Source organism: Littorina saxatilis, linkage group LG12, assembly GCF_037325665.1.
Source record: "Littorina saxatilis isolate snail1 linkage group LG12, US_GU_Lsax_2.0, whole genome shotgun sequence".
NCBI classification, from domain to species: Eukaryota; Metazoa; Mollusca; class Gastropoda; order Littorinimorpha; family Littorinidae; genus Littorina; species Littorina saxatilis.
Genome location: NC_090256.1, coordinates 33,171,777 through 33,194,173, shown reverse-complemented (window position 1 = coordinate 33,194,173; position 22,397 = coordinate 33,171,777). Strand labels below are relative to the sequence as shown.

The following is a 22,397-nucleotide window of genomic DNA, read 5'->3' as shown; positions in this document are numbered from 1 at the left end:
TTGCGATCAGTCCTGAAAGTTTTGAAGCACCCCATTCAGTCATTGCTGAAATACGGCGCTTTTTGTCGGCGCAAAAACCTCTCGTTTTTACATTTAGTCAAGTTTTGACTAAATGTTTTAACATAGAGGGGGAATCGAGACGAGGGTCGTGGTGTATGTGTGTACGTGTGTCTGTGTGTGTGTGTAGAGCGATTCAGAGTAAACTACTAGACCGATTTTTATGAAATTTTTCATGTAGCTAGGATTCCATTCTTACGGCTGCGGTGCGGCTCCGGCTCCGGCGACGGCAACGGCATCCGGCTCTGGCGAGAAAAACGCATCGTCGTGAACCGTATATAACGGCGACGTCGTCCGGATATGTTCTCTTCCCGCCAATGCCGCCCGAACAGGGGCGGATCAGTTGCTTTGTAAGGGGGGGTGCACTTTGAATCGAAAGTGAATGTGATGGGCGCGAAGCGCCCGAATTTGCTAGGGGGGTCCGGGGGCATGGTCCCCCGGAAAAAATGTTGGCCCAAAGAAGCAAAATGGTGCCATCTGGTGCCATTTGAACTTAGAAATGGTCATAGAATCAGCTTTCCAAATTTAAAAAAAAAAAATTTGCTGGAGGAGGGGGTGCACCTGCACCCTGTGCACCCCCCCGCCCCCCCCCCCCCCCTCGTCCGCCCCTGGCCAATGCCGCCATGGCTCCACATTGGTCTCGTCTCATACAAAATACCAGACGGCGTCCGGCGACGGCAGTCCAGAAAGCTACATGGAGCTTTCTTGAAAAAACGCACGCACGCCGGGCCGTCACCGTCGCCGTACCGCACCCGTGTGAATGGGGTCATCCTTTCTTTCATCAATGTTTTTCAAATTGCCGTCGCCGCTGCCGTCGCCGGAGCCGCACCGCAGCCGTAAGAATGGAATCCTAGCTTAGACGTTTTTTTCATTTTTTCGATAAATGTCTTTGATGACGTCATATCCGGCATTTTGTAAAAGTTGAGGCGGCACTGTCACACCCTCATTTTTCAATAAAATTGATTGGAATTTTGGCCAAGCAATCTTCGACGAAGGCCGGACTTTGGTATTGCATTTAGGGCGGGGATGTAGCTCAGTCGGTAGCGCGCTGGATTTGTATCCAGTTGGCCGCTGTCAGCGTGAGTTCGTCCCCACGTTCGGCGAGAGATTTATTTCTCAGTCAACTTTGTGTGCAGACTCTCCTCGGTGTCCGAACACCCCCGTGTGTACACGCAAGCACAAGACCAAGTGCGCGCGAAAAAGATCCTGTAATCCATGTCAGAGTTCGGTGGCTTATAGAAACACGAAAATATCCAGCATGCTTCCTCCGAAAACGGCGTATGGCTGCCTAAATGGCGGGGTAAAAAACGGTCATACACGTAAAATTCCACTCGTGCAAAAAACACGAGTGTACGTGGGAGTTTCAGCCCACGAACGCAGAAGAAGAAGAAGAAGGTATTGCATTTCAGCTTGGAGGTACTGTACATACCTGTCAAGCTCTTGTGGACTCTCACCATAAGATTTTGCTAACAAAACCATAAGTTTGCACCAAAAAGCATAAGACAGCATGCAAAATTGCAGAAGTCGTTTTTTTGTTTGTTTGTTTAACGCCCAGCCGACCAGGAAGGGCCATATCAGGGCGGTGCTGCTTTGACATAAAACGTGCGCCACACACAAGACACTCACAGATAGTAAATTTTAAGGGGCTTAGTGTCCGTCAGGTCTTAATTGCCTATATTGGACATGAATTGGTTTATACGGCTTTTGATGTATGCGTTTTTAGGTGGTATCAGCCATCTGCACTAATGGTAGAATGACCAAGATCTTTAACGTGCCATTGTGGAGATGGATACCGTCCCTGGGTCTGCACATTAAGTTGACCCGTGTCCGTCCCGGTCCGGATTCGAATCAGCGACCTTTCGATCACAAGTCCAGTGCTCTACCACCTGAGCTACCCGGGCCCCGACAGATGTCGCAGCACAGGCTTCATGTCTCACCCAGTCACATTATTCTGACACCGGACCAACCAGTCCTAGCACTAACCCCATAATGCCAGACGCCAGGCGGAGCAGCCATAGATTGCCAATTTTAAAGTCTTAGGTATGACCCGGCCGGGGTTCGAACCCACGACCTCCCGATCACGGGGCGGACGCCTTACCACTAGGCCAACCGTGCCGGTACAGAAGTCGTTAGATTAATCACCACAAGAACTAAATACACACACACACACACACACACACACACACACACACACACACACACACACACACACAAACAAGAAATCAGCCTTATTTCACACATAATAAGAAAAACACACTTTTCTCAACACTGAACTGCACTGTTTTATGTAATTTTGAAATGCAAAGCATATCTAAATGTAAATTGTACTGAGAATCACCTAAATTGGACAAAGACAGTACACTTCCAACCAGACACAAATTTAGTGATTTACACCCCTCACACAAATGTTACCAGAATGCACAAAAACACCACATGATAAAAGTCATGTCATTTTTTGGACGTTATAAACAACATCTGAAAAACTAGAGTCTGAAAGGTTCTTAAAACGGGCTGTCTTAAAGCAGGGTTCCACTGCGCGGGTTTTCAGCACCGAGCATTAATACGCAGGTAAGCCGATTCGAAGTGCAGTTCAGTAGATAATTATCCTGTAACTTGAATGCAGGCAAGGTCAGCGTGACCCTGCACCATTCGGTGTGGTCTCGTCCTACTCCAATTACGCAAACCTTTTTAGAAACTATAGTTTTTGTTCATGCAAATATTAGGGCCGAAGAGCGAGCGCGGAGACCAATTCAGTACATTATAATGGCGTAAGTGTAGCTACAGTCATCCACTCGTTGCCATCTCAGGGTTAGTCAGAAGACAACATCGGCCAGCTTTGACGAAACTTCATTCCAATGTCCGTGCGAACATCACATAGTACTGAAAGTTCGTGACGCGGTGAGCATAATTCAGCTTGCCATTGACGTTACATGGAAGACTCCAGATCGTCAGTAGATTCCCACGCTTTCATTGGAGGTCCCAACGGAGGCGGAGTGGTCAGAACATCCAGGGAATAAAACTCCACGGGCTTCTTTGGGCGCCTGCTTTGAACGCAGTCAGTCATCTTCGACATCAGACCTGTGCTTGTGTCGGGACCATGTTTACAGCATCGTCTGTGCTGACATCGGTTTCCATGACGATCAGAGTCGTTGTGGAGGTTGTTGTCGAGGTTCTTGGTGTTGCGAGCACCGCCAGTGTTGGCCGCGAAGAAGTCTTCACGAGTCAGGATGGACGTGGGCTGTAAGTCACGGGTGTCGTTCCGGACGAGGTTCAAGTGTCTGTTGTCGCGAGTCTTGTCCACGCGTTGATTGTTGGAGCTGCTGTCGTTGAGGTACTGGCAGTTGTTCAGGTTTCGATCACCGTCACTACCAACACGGCTGTGCTTTTGCAAGTGTTTGGCGTTGTTCTTGTCGACACTGTCCGTGTCGTCGATGAGTTGCTCTTTGTTCTCATTTCCTGCAATGTCCTCATGGTCACCAGCAGCGTTGTCGTTGAGGTTGTTGTGCTGACCGGACAGTTGTCCGATACTAGCAGCGGCCGATTCTCCAGCGCCTATGTTCTGGCCGACTGCGGCTGCTGAACCGGACAGGGGACAACGCGGTGTATTGAATTTCCTACTCAATCTTCTGTTACAGCAACGCTGACCCGAGTAGGTGCAGGTGTCATTCGGGGTACGCGAGATCCACACGGGTAGCTTGGGTATTTCTGGGGTTTCTGAGTTGGACCTGCGCCGAGTCCCTGCCGGATCTTTGAGCGGGTCACCGTGGCAGTGATAGGGGATGTCTCCTATGTCGTCAAACGGGGCCGGGCCCACACAGCAGAAACGTAAGGTGGAGCTCTGCAAGCGAAAAATAAAACTCCAAACAAACAATATGAGATTCGTCACCTCAGAGTTAGTTCGGCTGCAAATAAAAGAGGCTACCAATGTACCATTATTTTTCAGACGCAAATGAAGGAGGGAGGGGAAGCACGAGATGATCATGCGGATGCTGTTACTGCTGCTGCTGCTGCTGCTGCTGCTGATGATGCTGATAATGCTGAGGAGGAGGAGGAAAAGGTCTGGAGGAAAGGGGAATCTGGGTGGGTAGATACGGTTTTCTGGACATTAGTGAAGCAAGCAATTTAGGTCAAAAACTCATTGAATCATTGACAGTGACACACAAATAAACAAACGACTGACTGGATCGTGCATGACCTCGAAACTTATTGCTTCTTCTGAGTGCAGTCAACGCTTTCATACAAACTATTATTGTAGGTATCACAAAAGGAGCTGCCAGTTTCACGCTGTACTTACCAAACTGCACATCTTCTGCTTGGAAACTTGCGAATTCTGTTTTGGTGCGATCGAAGGTAATGATCTGACGTTGAAAGTGACGTAATTTGTCGAGTTTGTCATTTCTGTCTGCTTGCCAGCTTGTCGGAGCACAGAGAGCAGAGACCTTCGAGTACGAGTCTCTGTATGGTCTCGGTCAGCCCAGACAGACTATCCGTTGTCTCGTAAACTTGTCTCGTGTCGACAAGATCTTACGAGATAAATTATTGAAAACATACGATAGTGATTTACCCCCAAAATCGACTTCGCTCATATTTCTCTAACAGTTTTTCTGTGATATTTTCAGAATGTGTTGAAACAAGTGTGAACAAATTATTAACAGCTATTGTGTTTTCAGCATATTTCGCGTGGTGAAGACTGCAGTAAATCTGTATGAGTTATCTATATATATATACGACTTGTGTCTGTGTGTCTGTGTGTGTGTGTGTCTGTGTGTGAGTTCGCGATGCACGGCCAAAGTTCTCGATGGATCTGCTTCAAATTTGGTGGGCATATTCAGGTAGACCCGGGACAGGACACAACCTGGTCGATATTTCAACACGTGCTCTCAGCGCGCAGCGCTGAACCAATTTTGGTTCCACCTCAGCTATTTTGGTTCCACCTCAGCTACCCGGGCCCCCATACCGACACACCAAAGCCAAAGTTCTCGGTGGATCTTTTTTCAAATTTGGACACCGTATTCAGCTACACCCCGGACACAATATCATCGATGAGATATTTCAACACGTGCTCTCAGCGCGCAGCGCTGAACCGATTTTGGTTTTTGTGTTCATTTCACCATTATAAGTAACTCTTCCTTATCTTCTCATCTTCTCCAGGTTTTCAGCGTTTACCTCCCTTCCTTCGTATGGTGCACTATAATATGAGTGGGGCGTCTTCGGATATTCCCGGCGTTCTGTTACTATTTTTAGAAGGTCACCGCAGTGTCCAGAACGTAAATTGGACCCGTAAATTATCCTCACTGTAAAAGTGCAAAGGTCGGATCAATTTATAGCCACGCGAAAAATACACTGTCATCTATCTCTCTATAGATACGGCTTCTCTGTGTTTGTGTGTGTGTGTGTTTGTGTGTGTGTGTGTGTGTGTGTGTGTGTGTGTCTCTATGTGAGCAACACCTGGGGATTGTTCAGTTCTGTTTGTGATGTGGTCTGGCGGCTTTTGTGTATTTGTATGTACTGGCCTTCCTTTGAGAAGCCATAACAGTTCAAAAGGGCTTACAGATAAGCTATAAATTGCTCAATCCTGTTTGAGTGGAGTTCGCCTCCAAAGGTGATTAACACGGTTACATTCGTCAACAAGGATGGGACTCGATATGGTCAGGAATGGCATTATGGCCACTGAATCATTTTCGTGCTGTTCCCATTCCACGAATCTGGGAGGGACCTAAGCTTGGCGAGCTTGGCGGGTCCATTGTTCGGACCCGGCGAAGCCGGCGTACGGCTCTAAGTACTTCTTCCCGGCGAAGCCGGCTACCCGGCGAAGCGGGTATTCATTCTAGTTTCTAATATGCTGACTGTTAGCAAATGATAACAGACATGTCGAGAAAAAAGATATCAAGCATGAGCCTTTTAGGCGAATGCTGATATCGTTTGTGAGACATGTCTGTTATCATTTGCTAACAGTCAGCATATTAGAAATAACGGTTTTATTGAGTCACTTGAGAAAAAGTGACTCTATGTAATCGGTCAGTGTTAGTCTGTCCGGCCGGCCGTCCGGCCGGCCGTCCGGCCGGCCGTCCGTAGACACCACCTTAACGTTGGACTTTTCTCGGAAACTATCAAAGCGATCGGGCTCATATTTTGTTTAGTCGTGACCTCCAATGACCTCTACACTTTAACGATGGTTTCGTTGACCTTTGACCTTTTTCAAGGTCACAGGTCAGCGTCAAAGGAAAAATTAGACATTTTATATCTTTGACAAAGTTCATCGGATGTGATTGAAACTTTGTAGGATTATTCTTTACATCAAAGTATTTACATCTGTAGCCTTTTACGAACGTTATCAGAAAAACAAGGGAGATAACTAGCCTTTTCTGTTCGGCAACACACAACTTAACGTTGGGCTTTTCTCGGAAACTATAAAAGTGACCGGGCTCAAATTTTATGTGAACGTGACTCATTGTGTTGTGAATAGCAATTTCTTCCTGTCCATCTGATGCCTCATATAATATTCAGAACTGCGAAAGTGACTCAATCGAGCGTTTGCTCTTCTTGTATTACCGTCTATTTCGACCAAAACAAATTTCGAAGCGACCCCGTGAATTAGACGGAACAGCCGCAGAATGCGTCCTGATTGTTCAAAAAGCCATATGGGGCACTGAATTGGTAATAATAGATGATAAGAGAACAAGGCGGACAGCTGAGTGTCGCAGAAGAAACGACTAAATGTTTCAGACCGGTAACTTCATTTCAACATTGCACTATACAATGGACGTTCTATGTGACGGGAGAGTTTGCTGATTTTGTGTTAAACATTGGAGAGATCGTCTGTTATAATCAGAGATATGTCGCTTCAGATTGCAGCTTCTGGAAATTTGCAAGGTTTGTTGCCTGTTATTGTTATTAACTGGATTTTAAACGTAATGTATGTCATGTACGGTAAGCAACAACAAAAACACACACAAAGCAAATGGCATCGTCTGTCGACTAGTCACAGAAACAAACCTGACGCGGTACGCGTGTATTTTATACACGTGGAAGAAACCGGAACCATGCGTCTTTGTTATTGCCAATATGCTTTTGGATATTGGCAAAAATGGCCGACTTCCGTAGCATTATGCTTTGATGATCGGAAAAGGGATGTGTGAGACCATCCAATCAGAGCCCCCGAATTCCCCCACGTGTCCATCAGAATAGCTATATTATAGAAATATATCGGACTGTCTCTATGATGATACAGAATGTTGAATTATTATGATCACATTGCCAAGATCATATAAACGTATGTATTGAATGGGGTATCTTACCCATCAGTTACAATCACAGGACCTTTTCTGCAAGTGGTATTAATTAATCCCTGTTAACGTTTGATGTAATGATGATGATTTTGCAGTTCTGAATAATTTCCGATATTGAATTCAGAAACTTAAGTCTTTATGAGGCCAAAAAAAAAAGTCTGTTTACGGTAACATAGGCACACAAAAAATAGGGTCGGTAGGTCGGGAAATTTTTTTTCTCCAAAAAAAACATATTTTTAAGTTATTTTGCAAAAAAACCAGACTTTTTTTTATCTTTTTATTTATTTATTTTTATTTTCTTTATTTTTTTTCACCAAATGCCAAAAAAAAGTCTAGGATCGCGCAAAAAAATAGGGTCGGTCGGGATACCGTAAACAGACTATTTTTTTTTGGGGGGGGGGCCTAAACAATAGCTTTCAACAGAAGCAAATGTATATATATGCGAAGAAAATTTAACAGCCTGATTTGTTCCGCTTCTTTGAATTCAAGTGCCTGTGTTTCTCATCACGTTGACCATTAAACAGGATTAATAAATAATTAAATGAGCAGTTCTCGACTGTGATGACCTACTTTAACACAAACAGGTTCAGCCTAAATCTCGATCGGTGAATCGGTGCGCTAGTCTTTATATTTATTCTGTCTTATTTTGCGCTTAACTGAACAGGAATCGTTTTACTTTGCGACTATGTGACAGAAAACACACGAAAAGAGCACCGCAGGTGCTATATTTCTGTTTCCAATACATGAAACAGTACTTTGGAACTTGCCGAAAGAACAATAATGTATTGGTTTTTGTGTGTCAATTTCCAATTAGCGTGCTACTGCTAGACAAAAGGACACAGCGACATGTAACAATTGAACCGCAGAAGATACATTTCCGTCTTCAACATTACTGTTGGACTCGCCTAGAGAACGATCACGTGTTCCATTTTTTTCAATGTTCATTCAGAGTGCTGGACTTCTTCTTCTTCAGCGTTCCAGAATTTTCTGGTTACGTGTGAGCTCGTTTGCACATTTGCGTTCCCCAAATTATACTCTGAGAGCATCCGCTTTCGTTGAGTAGGTATGCTGGGTATTTTCGTGTTTCCATAACCCACCGAACTCCGACATGGATTACAGGATCTTTTCCGTGGGCACTTGGTCTTGTGCTTGCGTGTACACACGAAGGGGGTTAAGTCACTAGCAGGCCTGCACATAAGTTGACCTGGGAGATCGAAAAAATCTCCACTCTTATACCACCAGGCGGCAGCGACCGGGATTCGAACTCACGACCTCCCGATTAGGAGGTCGACGTCTTACCACCACGCCACTGCGCCGGAGTGCTGGACAAAAGTAAACATGTTTAAAACTAGAGGGGTTATAGTGGAAGGGGGGGGGGGGGGTATATTCACAGCCATTCGTAAACCTGCACGAAATCATCTGTAATACTGAATTTACCGAATGCGTTTCGTCTACCAGCACCTGTCTTTTTCTCTTTAATAAGTGGTGCACCAAAATTGTAAATCATTTTAATGTTATTCACAAAATGTGATTAGTATAAAGACGAGGGTGGTAAACTTGGCAAAACAAGATAGTGGTGTGCAAAACAACAACAACTGCTGATCGCAGAACTCGTTTGAACGGTTGGGCAACAATTCCTGTGTATCAAAATACACCAACAGAGAGAGAGAGAGAGAGAGAGAGAGAGAGAGAGAGAGAGAGAGAGAGAGAGAGAGAGAGAGAGAGAGACATACTCGTGGACAGACACACACAGACACAGACACACTGACACACACACACACACACACACACACACAAACTAAAACACACACACACACACGTCCCCCCTCAAACCACCAAGACATGTCCAGCCACCACCACCACACCAAGCCCCCCCCTCCCCCCGACACACACACATACCCTACTCAATACGAGTTAGAGAGGGAAACTAGAAGACAAGAAACAAGTCGCGTAAGGCGAAATTACTACATTTAGTAAAGCTGTAAACATCGAACGCAGAAGAAGAAGAAGTAAAGCTGTCGAACTCACGGAATGAAACTGAACGCTCTGTATTTTTTCACCAAGAGAGTGCAGCCGCTTCGTCAATCCCCACGTGAAGGAGATCGCTCACCTTCCACGTGCAAAACGTAGTGATATTGACAAGCCAGATTAGCGCGGTAGCGTATTGTGCTATTAAGCAGGAAAGCGCGGTTTTCTGTATTCTTGTTAACTTTCTGAGCTTGTTTTGAATACAACCTATCATATCTATATGTTTTTGGAATCAAGAAATGATAGAGAATAAGATGAAATCATTTTTGGATCAATTTCTTAAATTTTAATCGTAAGATTAATTGATTTATTTTCGTTAATTGTGATCACATTTTAAGAGTAAACATGACATATGTATTATATTTTTAGATTCAGAATGTGATGAAGAATACGATGCAATCAATTTTAAATCTGTTTGCGAAAAATCGATTTTAATGACAACTTTAATGAACAAACTCATTAATTAAATTTTAAGCCTCCAAGCTGAAATGCAATACCAAAGTCCGGGCTTCGTCGAAGATTACTTGACCAAAATTTCAACCAATTTGGTTGAAAAATGAGAGCGTGACAGTACCGCCTCAACTTTCACGAAAAGCCGGATATGACGTCATCAAAGACATTTATCAAAATATTGAAAAAACCGTCTGTAGGTACCATACTCAGAATCTCTCATGTCAAGTTTCATGAAGGTCGGTCCAGTAGTTTTCCGCTCTGAATCGCTCTACACACAGACACACACACACATACACCACGACCCTCGTCTGGATTCCCCCTCTACGTTAAAACATTTAGTCAAAACTTGACTAAATGTAAAAACCATGACCCACAATCCTTGCAGGATCGGCCCGTTGAGCTACCATTCCTGTCAGTTTGGTTTTTTATCCACCGTTCGTGTTACGGTTCATTTTTCACGCACTCTTGCAAGGTGAATACAAGCTCGCCCCAGATTCCCCCCTGTGGATTGAATAATTGGGTGGGGGAGGAGTGGGGGGGGGGGGGTGGGGTGGAGGGGGAGGGTTAATTGATCAAGTACGTGTAATAATCCGGTCTATATAGGCATTGCACACTAAATAAGTGAGTTTTTGATGATAGGTCCTGACGATAATTTTTGGTGTTAGATTGTACATGAGTGTGTTCATTTTGCACTTTCCAACTAATGGTTTGAAGCTCGCACACGGAAGAATCAGAAGACGAAAAATTCGTTCAGCTTATAATGTGTAATAGTGATAGTTTAGTTTTGTCTTCATTCAGAATGCCCCTTTACTCCATGACTACACCCCTTCGGTCTGTCCCCCACTCCCCATCCTCCAAAAAAAAGAAAAAGAAAACAAGTCAGAAAAAAGCAACAACGAACGACAGATTGATGACCTCAACAATATGTACTTAAAGTAACAAACAACACCAACTAACCAACCAACTAATCAGACGCGCACGAACGCACAGGCTCAGAGAGAGAGAGAGAGAGAGAGAGAGAGAGAGAGAGAGAGAGAGAGAGAGAGAGAGAGAGAGAGAGAGAGAGAGAGAGAGAGAGAGAGAGAGAGAGAGAGAGAGAGACAGAGACAGAGACAGAGAGACAGAGAGAGAGAGAGAGACAGACAGAGACAGACAGAGACAGACAGAAGACAGAGGCAGATAGAAACAGACTGACAGAAGCAGAAACAGAGACAGAGTTGAGAATGAGAGAGAGAGTCAGGAAGAGAGAGAGAGAGAGAGAGAGAGAGAGAGAGAGAGAGAGAGAGAGAGAGAGAGAGAGAGAGAGAGAGCACCACATGCAATGTATTCTCTAACCAGAACATGATTTTGTCCTCCAGGCAATGTTATTCTGCCTCATCGATTCATCTTGGTCAGTTTGCACAGCACAGCGGCCAGTCTCGGCTAACCGCAGAGATGAAAGCACTGATGAAAATGAACGTTTGTTGTCGCGAAAAAAAGCTTTCCTGCAGTTATTTGCGGTCGTCTATTTTGAGGCGTTTGCACACACACCGCATACAGCATGCCAAATTAGCAATGCACTTGTTCTGATGCTGTTACCAGAAGTTGGGTTTCAGCGTTTTACATTAAATGCCGAAAGGACTGTTCTGTCTATGTAATTCCATTGTTGAACATGTCTCTACGATATCCATCTTAATTTTGTTCACTATGCACGCAAGCGCGCGCAGACGCACGCACACGCGCACGCATGCACTAAATCACGCACACACACAAGCACGCACGTACGCTCACCCACACACAAATACGCACGCACGCACCCACACACAAACACGCACGCACGCACCAACACACACACAAACGCACGCACTCACACACACACACACACAAACGCACGCACGCACGCACGTACACACACACACTCACACACACACACACACTCAGCACATACACACACACACACACAGTTTTCCCACATTCTTGCGCCTATGATCAAGCAAATTCAACACAAACAGTTCCAAAACAAGCACAAAGAAAGTGAGAGAAAAAACACGATAAAACAATAACTTCAGTCCGCACACAAGCAGACACCAAGGGTTACAATAACATCCATATACATATATGTAAAGGGCCAGTGTCACAGCACAATCTTCATTGAAAGGCTCACGCACACTTAGCACATTAAGCAACAATAACGATACCTTCATTACGCAAACAGAAAGCTTGGGTTACAATAGCACTCTTATCTAAAGCGTCTGTGCTAAAACGAAATCCACGTAGAATGCTTCAAAAACATGTGCTGAGTGAAATAATAACGATAACTTCCTTACGCAAACAGAATGCTGGGGTCACAACACTATCCCTATCTGTGCTCAAACAAAATCAACCTTAAAGGCTTAAAAAACATGTGTAGAGTGAAATAATAACGATAAAATCTTTATATATACACAGAAAGGATTACAATAACGTCCTTGTGTAAAGCGCCTGTGGCTGGAGGATGAGTGGAACATCCTATTGCGGGAGGAAAACGTGTGTGCATAATTGATGCTACCAGAGACAATTGAGATACACCCGAACGTACACACGCTCGCAAACACACACACACACACACACACACACGCACGCACGTCCGCGCACAAAAACCGGCCGTACACGCACAATAAACAACATGTGTGCATAATTGATGCAACCAGAGACAGTTGAGACAAGACGTACTGGTCTGCAAACACTCACACACACACACACACACGCACACAAACACACACACACACACACTCCGACCCCCTCCCCCCTCCAAATCCCGACCTCCCCCCCCCCCCCCCTACACACACGGCAGTTGTGTGTTCATAATTGATGCCACCCGAGACAGGTGAGATGCTGTGGCCAACATCTACGTTATGAACTGCACAACGACTGACTATAAATCGATAAAAGACCGACGACGGCGCGAAGGTACAGCTCCCAGGTACTGCCAATGAATGAGAGTGCACGATTGTGACCGATTGTTTGCGCATTACCGAATGTGGGTTGGTGTGCCTGTGAAAGAGGACGGGAAGAATCATTTGTTGACAAGCTGACTGGTTTTTAACTCTTGGTTCTGACTGGCAAATCTTTCGGGTTTTTTTAAAACTTCTTTCTTCTACTTTAAATTATTGATCTGCAGTAAATTCTTAATCTATATATATATATACATCTATGTCTTTCGGTCGGTCAGTGTATCCTATACTTCGGTTTGCATGTTGTTGCTTACGCATTCATCCGTAAAATATTAGTACTGAGCAATAATATATCGATTAAACTAAAGAACTCCCTCCCCCCCCCCCCCGCCCCCCAAACACACACCAACACATGCGCGCGCGCGCGCACACACACACGCGCAGATAGAAAGAAAACAGATTACAACGGGCTGATTAGTATCTTCTTTTTTTTTAATTTATTTTTTTTAACTTTAAGACACCTTCCAACTCGCGAAAACCATATAGTAAATGAAAATATACCAGTCCATGATGTTACACAGGATACGAACGTCTTACCACTTGGACAAATATTGAAACAAAATCAAAAATCTAACTGCTTTCTGTGTAGAATGGGATTTTTTTGTGGTACTGATTGAAGCTTAATTTCGTAATTAACACCTTAGAATTTCTGTGGTGTTATTTCAACTTCGGCTCAGAAAGCAGCTCGGCTAATGATTTTGTTTTTTTGGCCTGGAAGAAAGCGGGGCCGGTGTACGTGTAACACGAGAAAATTACTCCCACGAGATTTTTACTACGGAGTAAAAAATGTCGTACAAAAATGTTACTCCCTTTACGAAAAAAAATACTTCCCCATAACACGAGAAAATTACTTCCAACGACAGGTGTGTTCCGAGTCAACATTTCGGTCGAAAATGTTACTCCCCTGACGAATAAATAACGAATAAATTATTCTACCCTAACACGAGCAATTTACTGCCCACGCCAGGTGTACGCAACGTTTACTCCCCTGTCCCCTGTTAGTCTTGGTGGCGGAAGGGGTGGAGGAAGGGGAACGCAACATTTGTTTGCGTGAGATCACATATTGGCGTTATCCCTTCGCCCGCATCCCATTTTCGCGTACGAGATTTGTTACTGGAAGTAAAAATTTGGGGAGTTAAAATTTCGTGGAGGGAGAAATTTTCGGCGTACCTTGGGGAGTTCTGACAAGATTTAATTAACTTTTGTGTTTGTTACGTGCGAGTCAGACCTACAGAACCGCTAATCAATACAAATGCTTTAGTGTCCCTAAAGTTCACTGATCTGTCGAAATACATTGTACTTTGGAATAATATACAAAGCACCACTGAACAGAGTAAGCTTTTACATTTTAGTTTGGTTGAGCGGGTGGGGGTGTTGATATTCTCTATATTCAGACCGTAGACTGCATATTGCTGTCAGTGAATGAGGCACGAATATGCCAGTAAATGCTGCTAGGCCTTTTCTCTTTGTCTGTATGTCTTTCGATCTGGCTTTCACACACGCACGCACTCACGCGCGCACACACACACACACTCACACACACACACACACACACACACACGGGCAGACACGATCTCACGGCGGCCGGTACGCACCGCTTCACACAGTTATCATGTACTACACCCTCCCTTTTATGATTCTCAGATTTTCTTCTTCACAGCAACGTCTGTTAATGAACCCTCACTTTTGAGACCCGATTTTCTCAGGTTGTTTCAAGTCTTAAAAGGGGGGCTCACCTAGCTATAATAGTGGCACTGATAAGGTGCACCAAGTTACGCGTAGTTGTGACATAGATCAATATCGTCGTCACGGTCCGAGATCGAAGTTGTGAAATACAAACTTCTCACGTATCTGCGGCCTAAAATACCTCTGGTACTAAGTTTTTCATGACCAAGCAGGGCCGGATCTGGGAAGGGGGGGGGGGGGGGTTCCTGGGGTTCCGGAACCCCCCCCCCCCCCCCCCTGGCCATCCAATGTACCTCTCAGAGAACAAAAAATGTGGACTTTGGACCCCTGCCTTCAGTTGGAACCCCCCCCCCCCCCCTCAAACGAACTTGGTCCGGCCCTGCCAAGTCCCCCGGTGAGAGGCATATGTAACTGAGAAGCGGCTCAAGCTAAACTGACTGACCGAGATAAATTGAACAGTTCATGAGTCGTGCCTTTATTTAGATTCTTAAAGGCACAGTGCAGCTCACAGCCTTCGTTTTGTGTTTTTGTTGCAGCTGAGTGCATTTACAGTTCAAAAATACTCCTATGGTAGTAAAACAAACCCAAACCTACCCAACGACGACATCTGTGAAGCTCGACAGTTTCTTGTTCATAAATTAACCTAGTTATTACGTGGTGTTTGGTCGGAGTTCGATTCAACTGAGTGATTCCGGCCTCGATTTTGTTTTACACAAACTCATGATGACGTCTGACATAGTTTGCTTAGTGAAGTGTCTTTTTGTGCATGATGTGGTGATCTACCTGATCTAAATTTAGATCCGAAAATAGGCCAAGACCAGCCGGGTCCGAGTACGAAATTAATTCGCAAAAAAAATCGCAGTTCTTGACTCTTTGGGTGCAAGTCAATGAAACTTGGTAGTTCTTCAAACGGATAGCTGCATGAGGTATGACTAAAAGCCTCAGGGGCTCCGTGCACCTGGATTTGACAAGTTCAATACCTTTAAGAAAATATTTCATCTTTACTCCGCCTGGTTTGTTTTTCTACTGGGCACAATATGCAAATCGTAAATTCACGCAATCATCTAGGGCCTCAGTCATTACATTACGACTGGATTTCGAAAGTAGTTTTTGTCACCTCCACCGCTCAACACAACAACAGGGCCTAGCATTGGAAAAAGTGAGTTCAGCTTACAAAGGCGGGGGTCTGGGGGCCGCAGGAGGCCCCCAGTGGGGTCCAGGGGGCAAAGCCCCTGGTGGGGAATTTTTTTTTAGAAATATAGTAAATATAAATAGTGGTGAAATAGAAAAAAAAGATTTTTTGGAGAATTTTTTTAAAATCTAAAATGACCCCCCTTCCCCCCACCCCCACCCCCCCCCCCCCCCCCCAAGAAGATTGAGCAACTAAATTATGCCTCCACCAACAAGCAAAACACAGACAGAAAACAAGAAAACTGACAATCTTGTGTTATTTGGCCTAAAAGTGCCCTTCCCACTTCCAGGAATACCTGGATTCTTTGCCACTGAATGGCTGACCACGTTCAACAATGTCGCTTCGAGACATTATTTCAAGTCTGGAGCCACAAAACACCGGCACAAAGCATGTTCGCGCGATGCCAGAGGAAGTGCGTGCTCAAGCAAACTGTCAAACCGATTGAGAATTGAACCGAACGGCGCACAAAACGAAAGCTGTGACTGTTTTGGTTTACAGTTTGGGAATAACAGGTTTTTGCATTTCGGCGTACACCAAATCAAGTTCCGCGTACTGGAGATGTTATTTCGGCGTAAAGTAAGCCGAACGGCTTACAATGCTAGGCCCTGCAACAAGGAGTCCTGATTGGTCGATCGTGAGTTAAACCTATCCGGTTTGGGAGACAACACTCGATAGAAAGGCATGACTGAACACGCTGGGTTTGTTTTCATTCCACCCCGTAGTGGTACCGTTATGACAGAGCGACTTTTGGGCGCACACTTCAGTGATACATAAAATAGCAGTTCTCACGGCATTATTTACTTAATGAACCGCGACCAGTTCTGCTGGCAGAGGCTCAGAAATGCGGCCAGGTAGGCCCCGCCGCGTGCAGCCGCGAGTTCTTTCAACTCAGTCGATTTGATCACGCTTGGACCAGTGCGGGTAGGAAATATATCGATCCCTTCACCCGACTCGGGTAGAAACTTGTGGCTGGGACAGTAATTGGCAGTTTTGCTCCGATCTTTACAAGACACAGCACAGCCTATACGTGATGATGGGTTTTACCGAATCGAAACCTTGTTAGCAGAAGGTTAAAACTATGGTTGGGTGTGAAATGTCTTCTCGGTTTACGGCGTGTAATCGTTTGTTTGCGGACCTAGGCTCCGAGGAAAAGATGTGTTTTGGGGCAGACTGACAAAAGTGTCAGCATGGTGAGCGAAGGAAATTCTTCCAGTGGGAGTGGTGAGGACGATGACAGTCGGCCACCACGGATAGTGTTTCTGGCACTGATCATGCTGGTGTCCTGCGTGGTCAACATCTTTCTTCTGTACGCCATCTCCCAGAGCAGCAAGGTACGATGCAGCGTCCAGAGCATCATCATTGTGAACATAGCGGCCCTGTGTCTTGGGGACTGCTTCCTCAACATGTCCCTTGTGATGGGGTCCCTGGCAGCTGGGGGCAGCTGGGGATTTGACGACACCCTTTGCAAATGGCACGCCTTCGTTATGAACCTTGTCCTTATTGAAACCGTCCTTCTCCTCACTGTCTTGGCCTGCGACCGATTCCTCGCTGTCAAGTTTCTTCAGAAGTACGATTCGCTGATATCACCAGCCCGCCTCGCTTTTGTTATTGTTTTCACGTGGATTCAGTCTTTGGCATTCAGCATTCCGTTCTGTTTTAGCACAGTGAAAATGACATTCCGTCCAAAACTACATACATGCTCAGTATCAGATGAAACACCTCTCTCCTTCATCTGTTTGGCTTCAGTATTATGCTTTTTGGCACCAACACTCATTATTGTGATCATGTTTATTTTAATTTTCCGTCTACATTATAAACAGCAACATGAAGTGAAGACAATCATGACCCAGAACCACTATACAGATCAGTTTATGGACGAACCAATACTATGGAAGGAAATGCTTACAGTCAAATATGTTGGTGTGTTGTGTCTATTGTGGTTCATCATGGAGATTCCCTATGTGATCACCACCTACATTCAACAGTACAGATACAGCAGTGAACTTAGTTTCAGTGTGGATTACCCGTGGGGTGTGGATGTAGCCTTCGTGTGGATGAGATTCTCCTTTTCTGCTGTGTTCCCGTGTGCTACTTTCATTTGGAAGAAAGATCTGTGGCAGAGCTGCAGGGATTGTGTGATTTGTCACCGAAGTAATTCTGTACTTGACATTCAAGTCAAAGTTAACCCGTCATCAAAGCCAGTCTCCAACAAAGACCTACCTCCTACTGTTCCCCCGAGATCAAAAGACCGCGACATGTCGAAACCAGAACCACCGAGTCTTCTGGCGTTCAATGTCCCCGTCCTGTTTGCCACCTCAGAGGGCATGTACATTCAGAGTCAACACAGCCAAGTGTCAGACCAAGATGACACACCGAAAGGACGCCAGCTGGACATTGATGACCCCAATGGCCTCCCTGATGACACCAGCGATTACGACTCTGTCATGGAGGCGGAGCACTTCTCATCGCAGGTCTTGTCAGCTCGTCACATCCGTGGAGCGTTGGAAACTGGCTCTCTGCCAGACTTGCAAACGGAACAGAATGAGAGAGGGGCATCTGCCAGCATTCCTGATTTTGCTGACTCGGGTTTGGAGCTGAGTGGAACTGCTGGTTCATCAAGAGGGAAGGGGATTCAGAGACTGATGAGAGTTCATCAAGGAGAGGAGAAAGATGCAGGTGACAATAGAGCTAACACTCATTCAACAGCAGAATCCCATCTACCTAGAACAGAGGATGTGGCTCAGATCCATTCTGATAGCAGTGCTCAGAATGAAAGTAAGAAAGGTGTAGCCAGTGGTAACGAGAGAGACGTTTGTGATGTGGAAGCAGATGAAACTTCAGCATCGCAGAATTGTGCTCCTTCTGCTTTGCCGAAGGTGCGTGGCAGATTGAAACCTCTGAACCCAAGCAAGAAACCAAAGGCTGCCAAAAGTGGGCAGCCAAGGAAAAAAGCTGCAACAAAACAAGGCAGCCAGAGCAGTGACAGTGCTAGAAATGCTGAAACGAAGAACAAACTTTCCAGCAATGACCTAAATGGGTCAGGAAAAGTGGAAAGCACTGACAAGTCGAAAGCGCAAGAAGCAGTGAATAAATCATTGAGGGAAGGGAAAGGAAAAGGTCACAGAAGGACGAAGACATCTGAGAGTGAAAAAGCTTTGCTCAGCTCTAACAGCTCTGTGGAAATGCAGAGTCTGAAAAAGCATAGCTCTGATGCTGCCTCTGCTGATAAACAGACACGTTATTGATGAAGTCTGACTAATTTTAGCAGTTATATTAATACATTACAAAAGCTGCTGAAGTGTTATAATTATTCAACCTATCTATGGTGATATATACTCCCGTCATAGATATAAATAGATGTCTATTTATATATTTGCTCCAGTACATTCGTGTGAAAGCAGAAGTACGGATTTACAAGTGGATGGTTATGATTAAATTAAAACTGCACAATTCTTAAAACCACTGTTATTTAATTTTTCTAAATGTCTATCACATGTTTGTAATGCTTGAATTTTGTTGGTATCATAATCAAAATATGTTTTTGTTTGGCTTTGTATCACTGATAGCAACATGCCACATGGAATTATATACAGCATGTAAATAGTACGTAACTTTATTTATGTTACTGTGTGTGTGTGTGTGTGTGTGTGTGTGTGTGTGTGTGTGTGTGTGTGTGTGTGTGTGTGTGTGTGTGTGAGAGAGAGAGAGAGAGGGAGAGAGAGAGAGAGAGAGAGAGAGAGAGAGAGAGTAAAATGATAGACTTGTGTAAATATTCTATTATTTAAATATGCATATCATGTACATGCGCTTTTTAGAACAGGATCTCCAATCCCTGTATCGTGTGATAATAGGGTAAATTCTGACAGTCAACACACGATTAAGGGGCTGTTGGTTGGACAATACACTTTTCTTTGGTGCCAAATTTTACGAATCAGGCGATATGTGTGCTGAACTTCACTTCTGTAACTACTATAGTAATCTCTTTCCAGAAAAAAGAATCGGCACACGTACACATGCATGCACACACATAAAAGTGCATTCACTTCCACAGACTATCTTTCTCACAAAACAGACCGGCCTGATGTAAAAAAAAAAGTAAAAATAAAGACTGAGGGAAAAGAAGAAAGACATTCAAGATACAAAAGAACGAAAGGAAATAAGAAAAAAGACTTGCACCGAAAAGCCCGAACTTTAGCATTAATCGGCATAGAAAGTAATGAAGGTGTTCATGTGCCTGTGAGGATTGGCTTACTTTTTCAACAGAACCGTGTTTACCCAAAAGTTGAACTCAATCACTCGTTAACCTCAGTTTCTGTGCCAGTCTTTCTCTGCAGCACGTTCAGTCAATACCTTTTCAGCCTATTCCTTTTGTTCGGGTCTGAGTGCATAGCTTTGAGCGAGTCGGGGTCGATATTTTCAACGGGATGCAACTTGAGAGTAAGCAATTATTGCTGCTGTCAGCAGAACAATAGCTTTCCGATGAACGGGAAAAGGAAAATGTCTTATGAGATCTCTTGTACATTGAAAACAAATCTTATTTGATTTGTCATACATTTCTTCTTGGTACGTATGTTTGAAGACAGCAGAAAGTCATAACTTTATTATTGCTTGTTCTTGTTTTCTTTCTTTTTATTTTTTTTCTGTCACTTTCTTCTACTTTGTTTGTTATTCGGGTGGGAATTTTTTTTCTTGAAACAGAATTGTTATAAAGTAAAAAAAAAAAAATAAAAAAAAAATCATTTCCAAAATCTACATGTGATGAATATGAAAAGAATTTGATATTTTATTTAGCATTTTTCTCTTCCCAATTATAGTACTTTCAGCCGATCATCGGTGACCTGAAGACAGTAGTTAACAGCTATACGGTTCAGGGCAATCCTTAGACAGGAAAGCGATCGGGTCGTGGAACACATTTTGGAGAGAAGGTAAAAAGTCGGACTATTTTTACCTACAGACTACGGACTTTGTAGAATGGTTGTGAACAAACTGAAGTTCATGCACAGCAACTATGAAGATATTCGCTGAACTCAATTGACTGGTCACCCCCGTCATCGTTGCGGTAAAGTCACACTGACGTGCGCAATGGCGCGCAAAATTCACCAATGACATCCCGGGGATACTGAAACGCATTTCTCAATGGAAAATGCTCTTATCCTGCCGCCTGTAATTGCTGTATTCAAGTCACTGATTGTTTGAGGTTGACCTTCAAATAACCCCAAAGGTAACAATCTGGAGGGCTTAAATCGGTATAGTTTGGCTACCGCTAAATTTCATACCTCGTACCGTGTCGGAATTCGGATTTGTTTTATTCGAATGAGCACAAAAGCCTTCATTTGACCTACAATGTTGCCACTTTAAGGACGGGTCATGCATAAGCTGAAGATTATGTACCCCAAATATGAAGTAGTTTGGTCAACAGATAGAGAAGTTATACGCATGTTTGTGGGTTGCATTATTATTGGTTTATTCGGCAATGTAGTGCTATTCTACTATTGTTACACACACACACAAACCAAAAACATTCACGGTTACACCTCAGACATGTTCTACCATCCACCATATCACTTCTTGATTGAAATGAATATCAGTGTTTAATATTATGATCATCGCTTAATAGCACTGTGTAGCTACAATGATGTACGTTTATTTTATATTCATAAATACGAAACCCACATATGACTTGACCAAGCACAAACTAAATGTGTTTGTCGTGTGTATCTATCTCTACTATAACTTTATGGTTAAAAAGAATTATACCTGACAAAGTGTTGATCACATCGTGATCATCACATCCCGATGTTTAAGCGGTTTGTAATACATTGTATCAATAACCTGACTTCATGTCATATTCATGAGAAACAAGCCTACGCTTGGTGTGTTTATTCAGTACATATAATGCCCAATAGCTGTGTATATGTCACAGTGGAAATGAGAATCCAGTGAGATTCCGAATCGCACTAGTGGAGATTGGAATTCCAGTTTGCACTAGGGCAAACTAGAATTCTCATCTCAACTGGATATTTGTTAGTGAAGATTGGAATTCCATTTTGCCCTAGTGCAAACGGGAATCCAGTTTCAGTGGAGATGGGAATTCCAGTTTTCACTAGGGGAAATAGGAATTGGGGGAAATAATGTGTTCAAAGGTTTATAATTGTTGTTAAAACCATTTCATCTTGAGTCACTCATGACTTTAAGGCTTACTCATTTCAGGTATTGAAATGCAGAAATAAAAATAAATATTATTGAATTGATATAATCGAACACAGAGTAATTGCGCACAGTAAGTTTATTTTTTTATCAATATCATTAAATCATATCACGAAGATAAAAGTTTATAATATAAGATGAAGCATGAGATAAAGAGAGAGAGAGAGAGAGAGAGAGAGAGAGAGAGAGAGAGAGAGAGAGAGAGAGACTGGAGAGAGACTGGAGAGAGAGAGAGAGAGAGAGAGAGACTGGAGAGAGATAGAGAGAGAGAGAGAGACTGGAGAGAGAGAGAGAGACAGACAGACAGACAGAGAGAGAGAAAGAGACAGACAGAGAGAGAGAAAGAGACAGACAGAGAGAGAGAAAGAGAGAGAGAGAGAGAGAGAGAGAGAGAGAGAGAGAGAGAGAGAGAGAGAGAGAGAGAGAGAGAGAGAGAGAGAGAGAGAGAGAGAGAGAGATGGCCTCGGCCATCAGAGCCGACAGTATTATTGTATTGTATTGTATTGTAAAACC

At 44.0% G+C, this 22,397-nt stretch overlaps 2 protein-coding genes and 1 long non-coding RNA gene across 3 annotated transcripts in view; 1 reads left to right on the top strand and 2 right to left on the bottom strand.

Annotated features, from left to right (window-relative positions):
- The window catches only part of LOC138981799 (uncharacterized), a 73,021-nt gene that overhangs the window by 32,232 nt on the left and 18,392 nt on the right, over nt 1-22,397 (bottom strand). The window lies entirely within an intron of this gene.
- LOC138983302 (uncharacterized) lies at nt 2,327-4,506 on the bottom strand. The gene is made up of 2 exons (XM_070356720.1): nt 4,352-4,506; nt 2,327-3,895 (listed from the first exon to the last, which is right to left on the bottom strand). Exons 1-2 carry the CDS (start codon nt 4,451-4,453, stop codon nt 2,984-2,986), a joined length of 1,014 nt encoding a protein of 337 aa, XP_070212821.1. The 5' UTR covers nt 4,454-4,506; the 3' UTR covers nt 2,327-2,983.
- Nucleotides 16,361-19,783, top strand: LOC138981779 (uncharacterized). Its single transcript, XM_070354856.1, has one exon. The coding sequence runs from the start codon at nt 16,865-16,867 to the stop codon at nt 18,920-18,922; it is 2,058 nt and encodes a 685-aa protein (XP_070210957.1). The 5' UTR covers nt 16,361-16,864; the 3' UTR covers nt 18,923-19,783.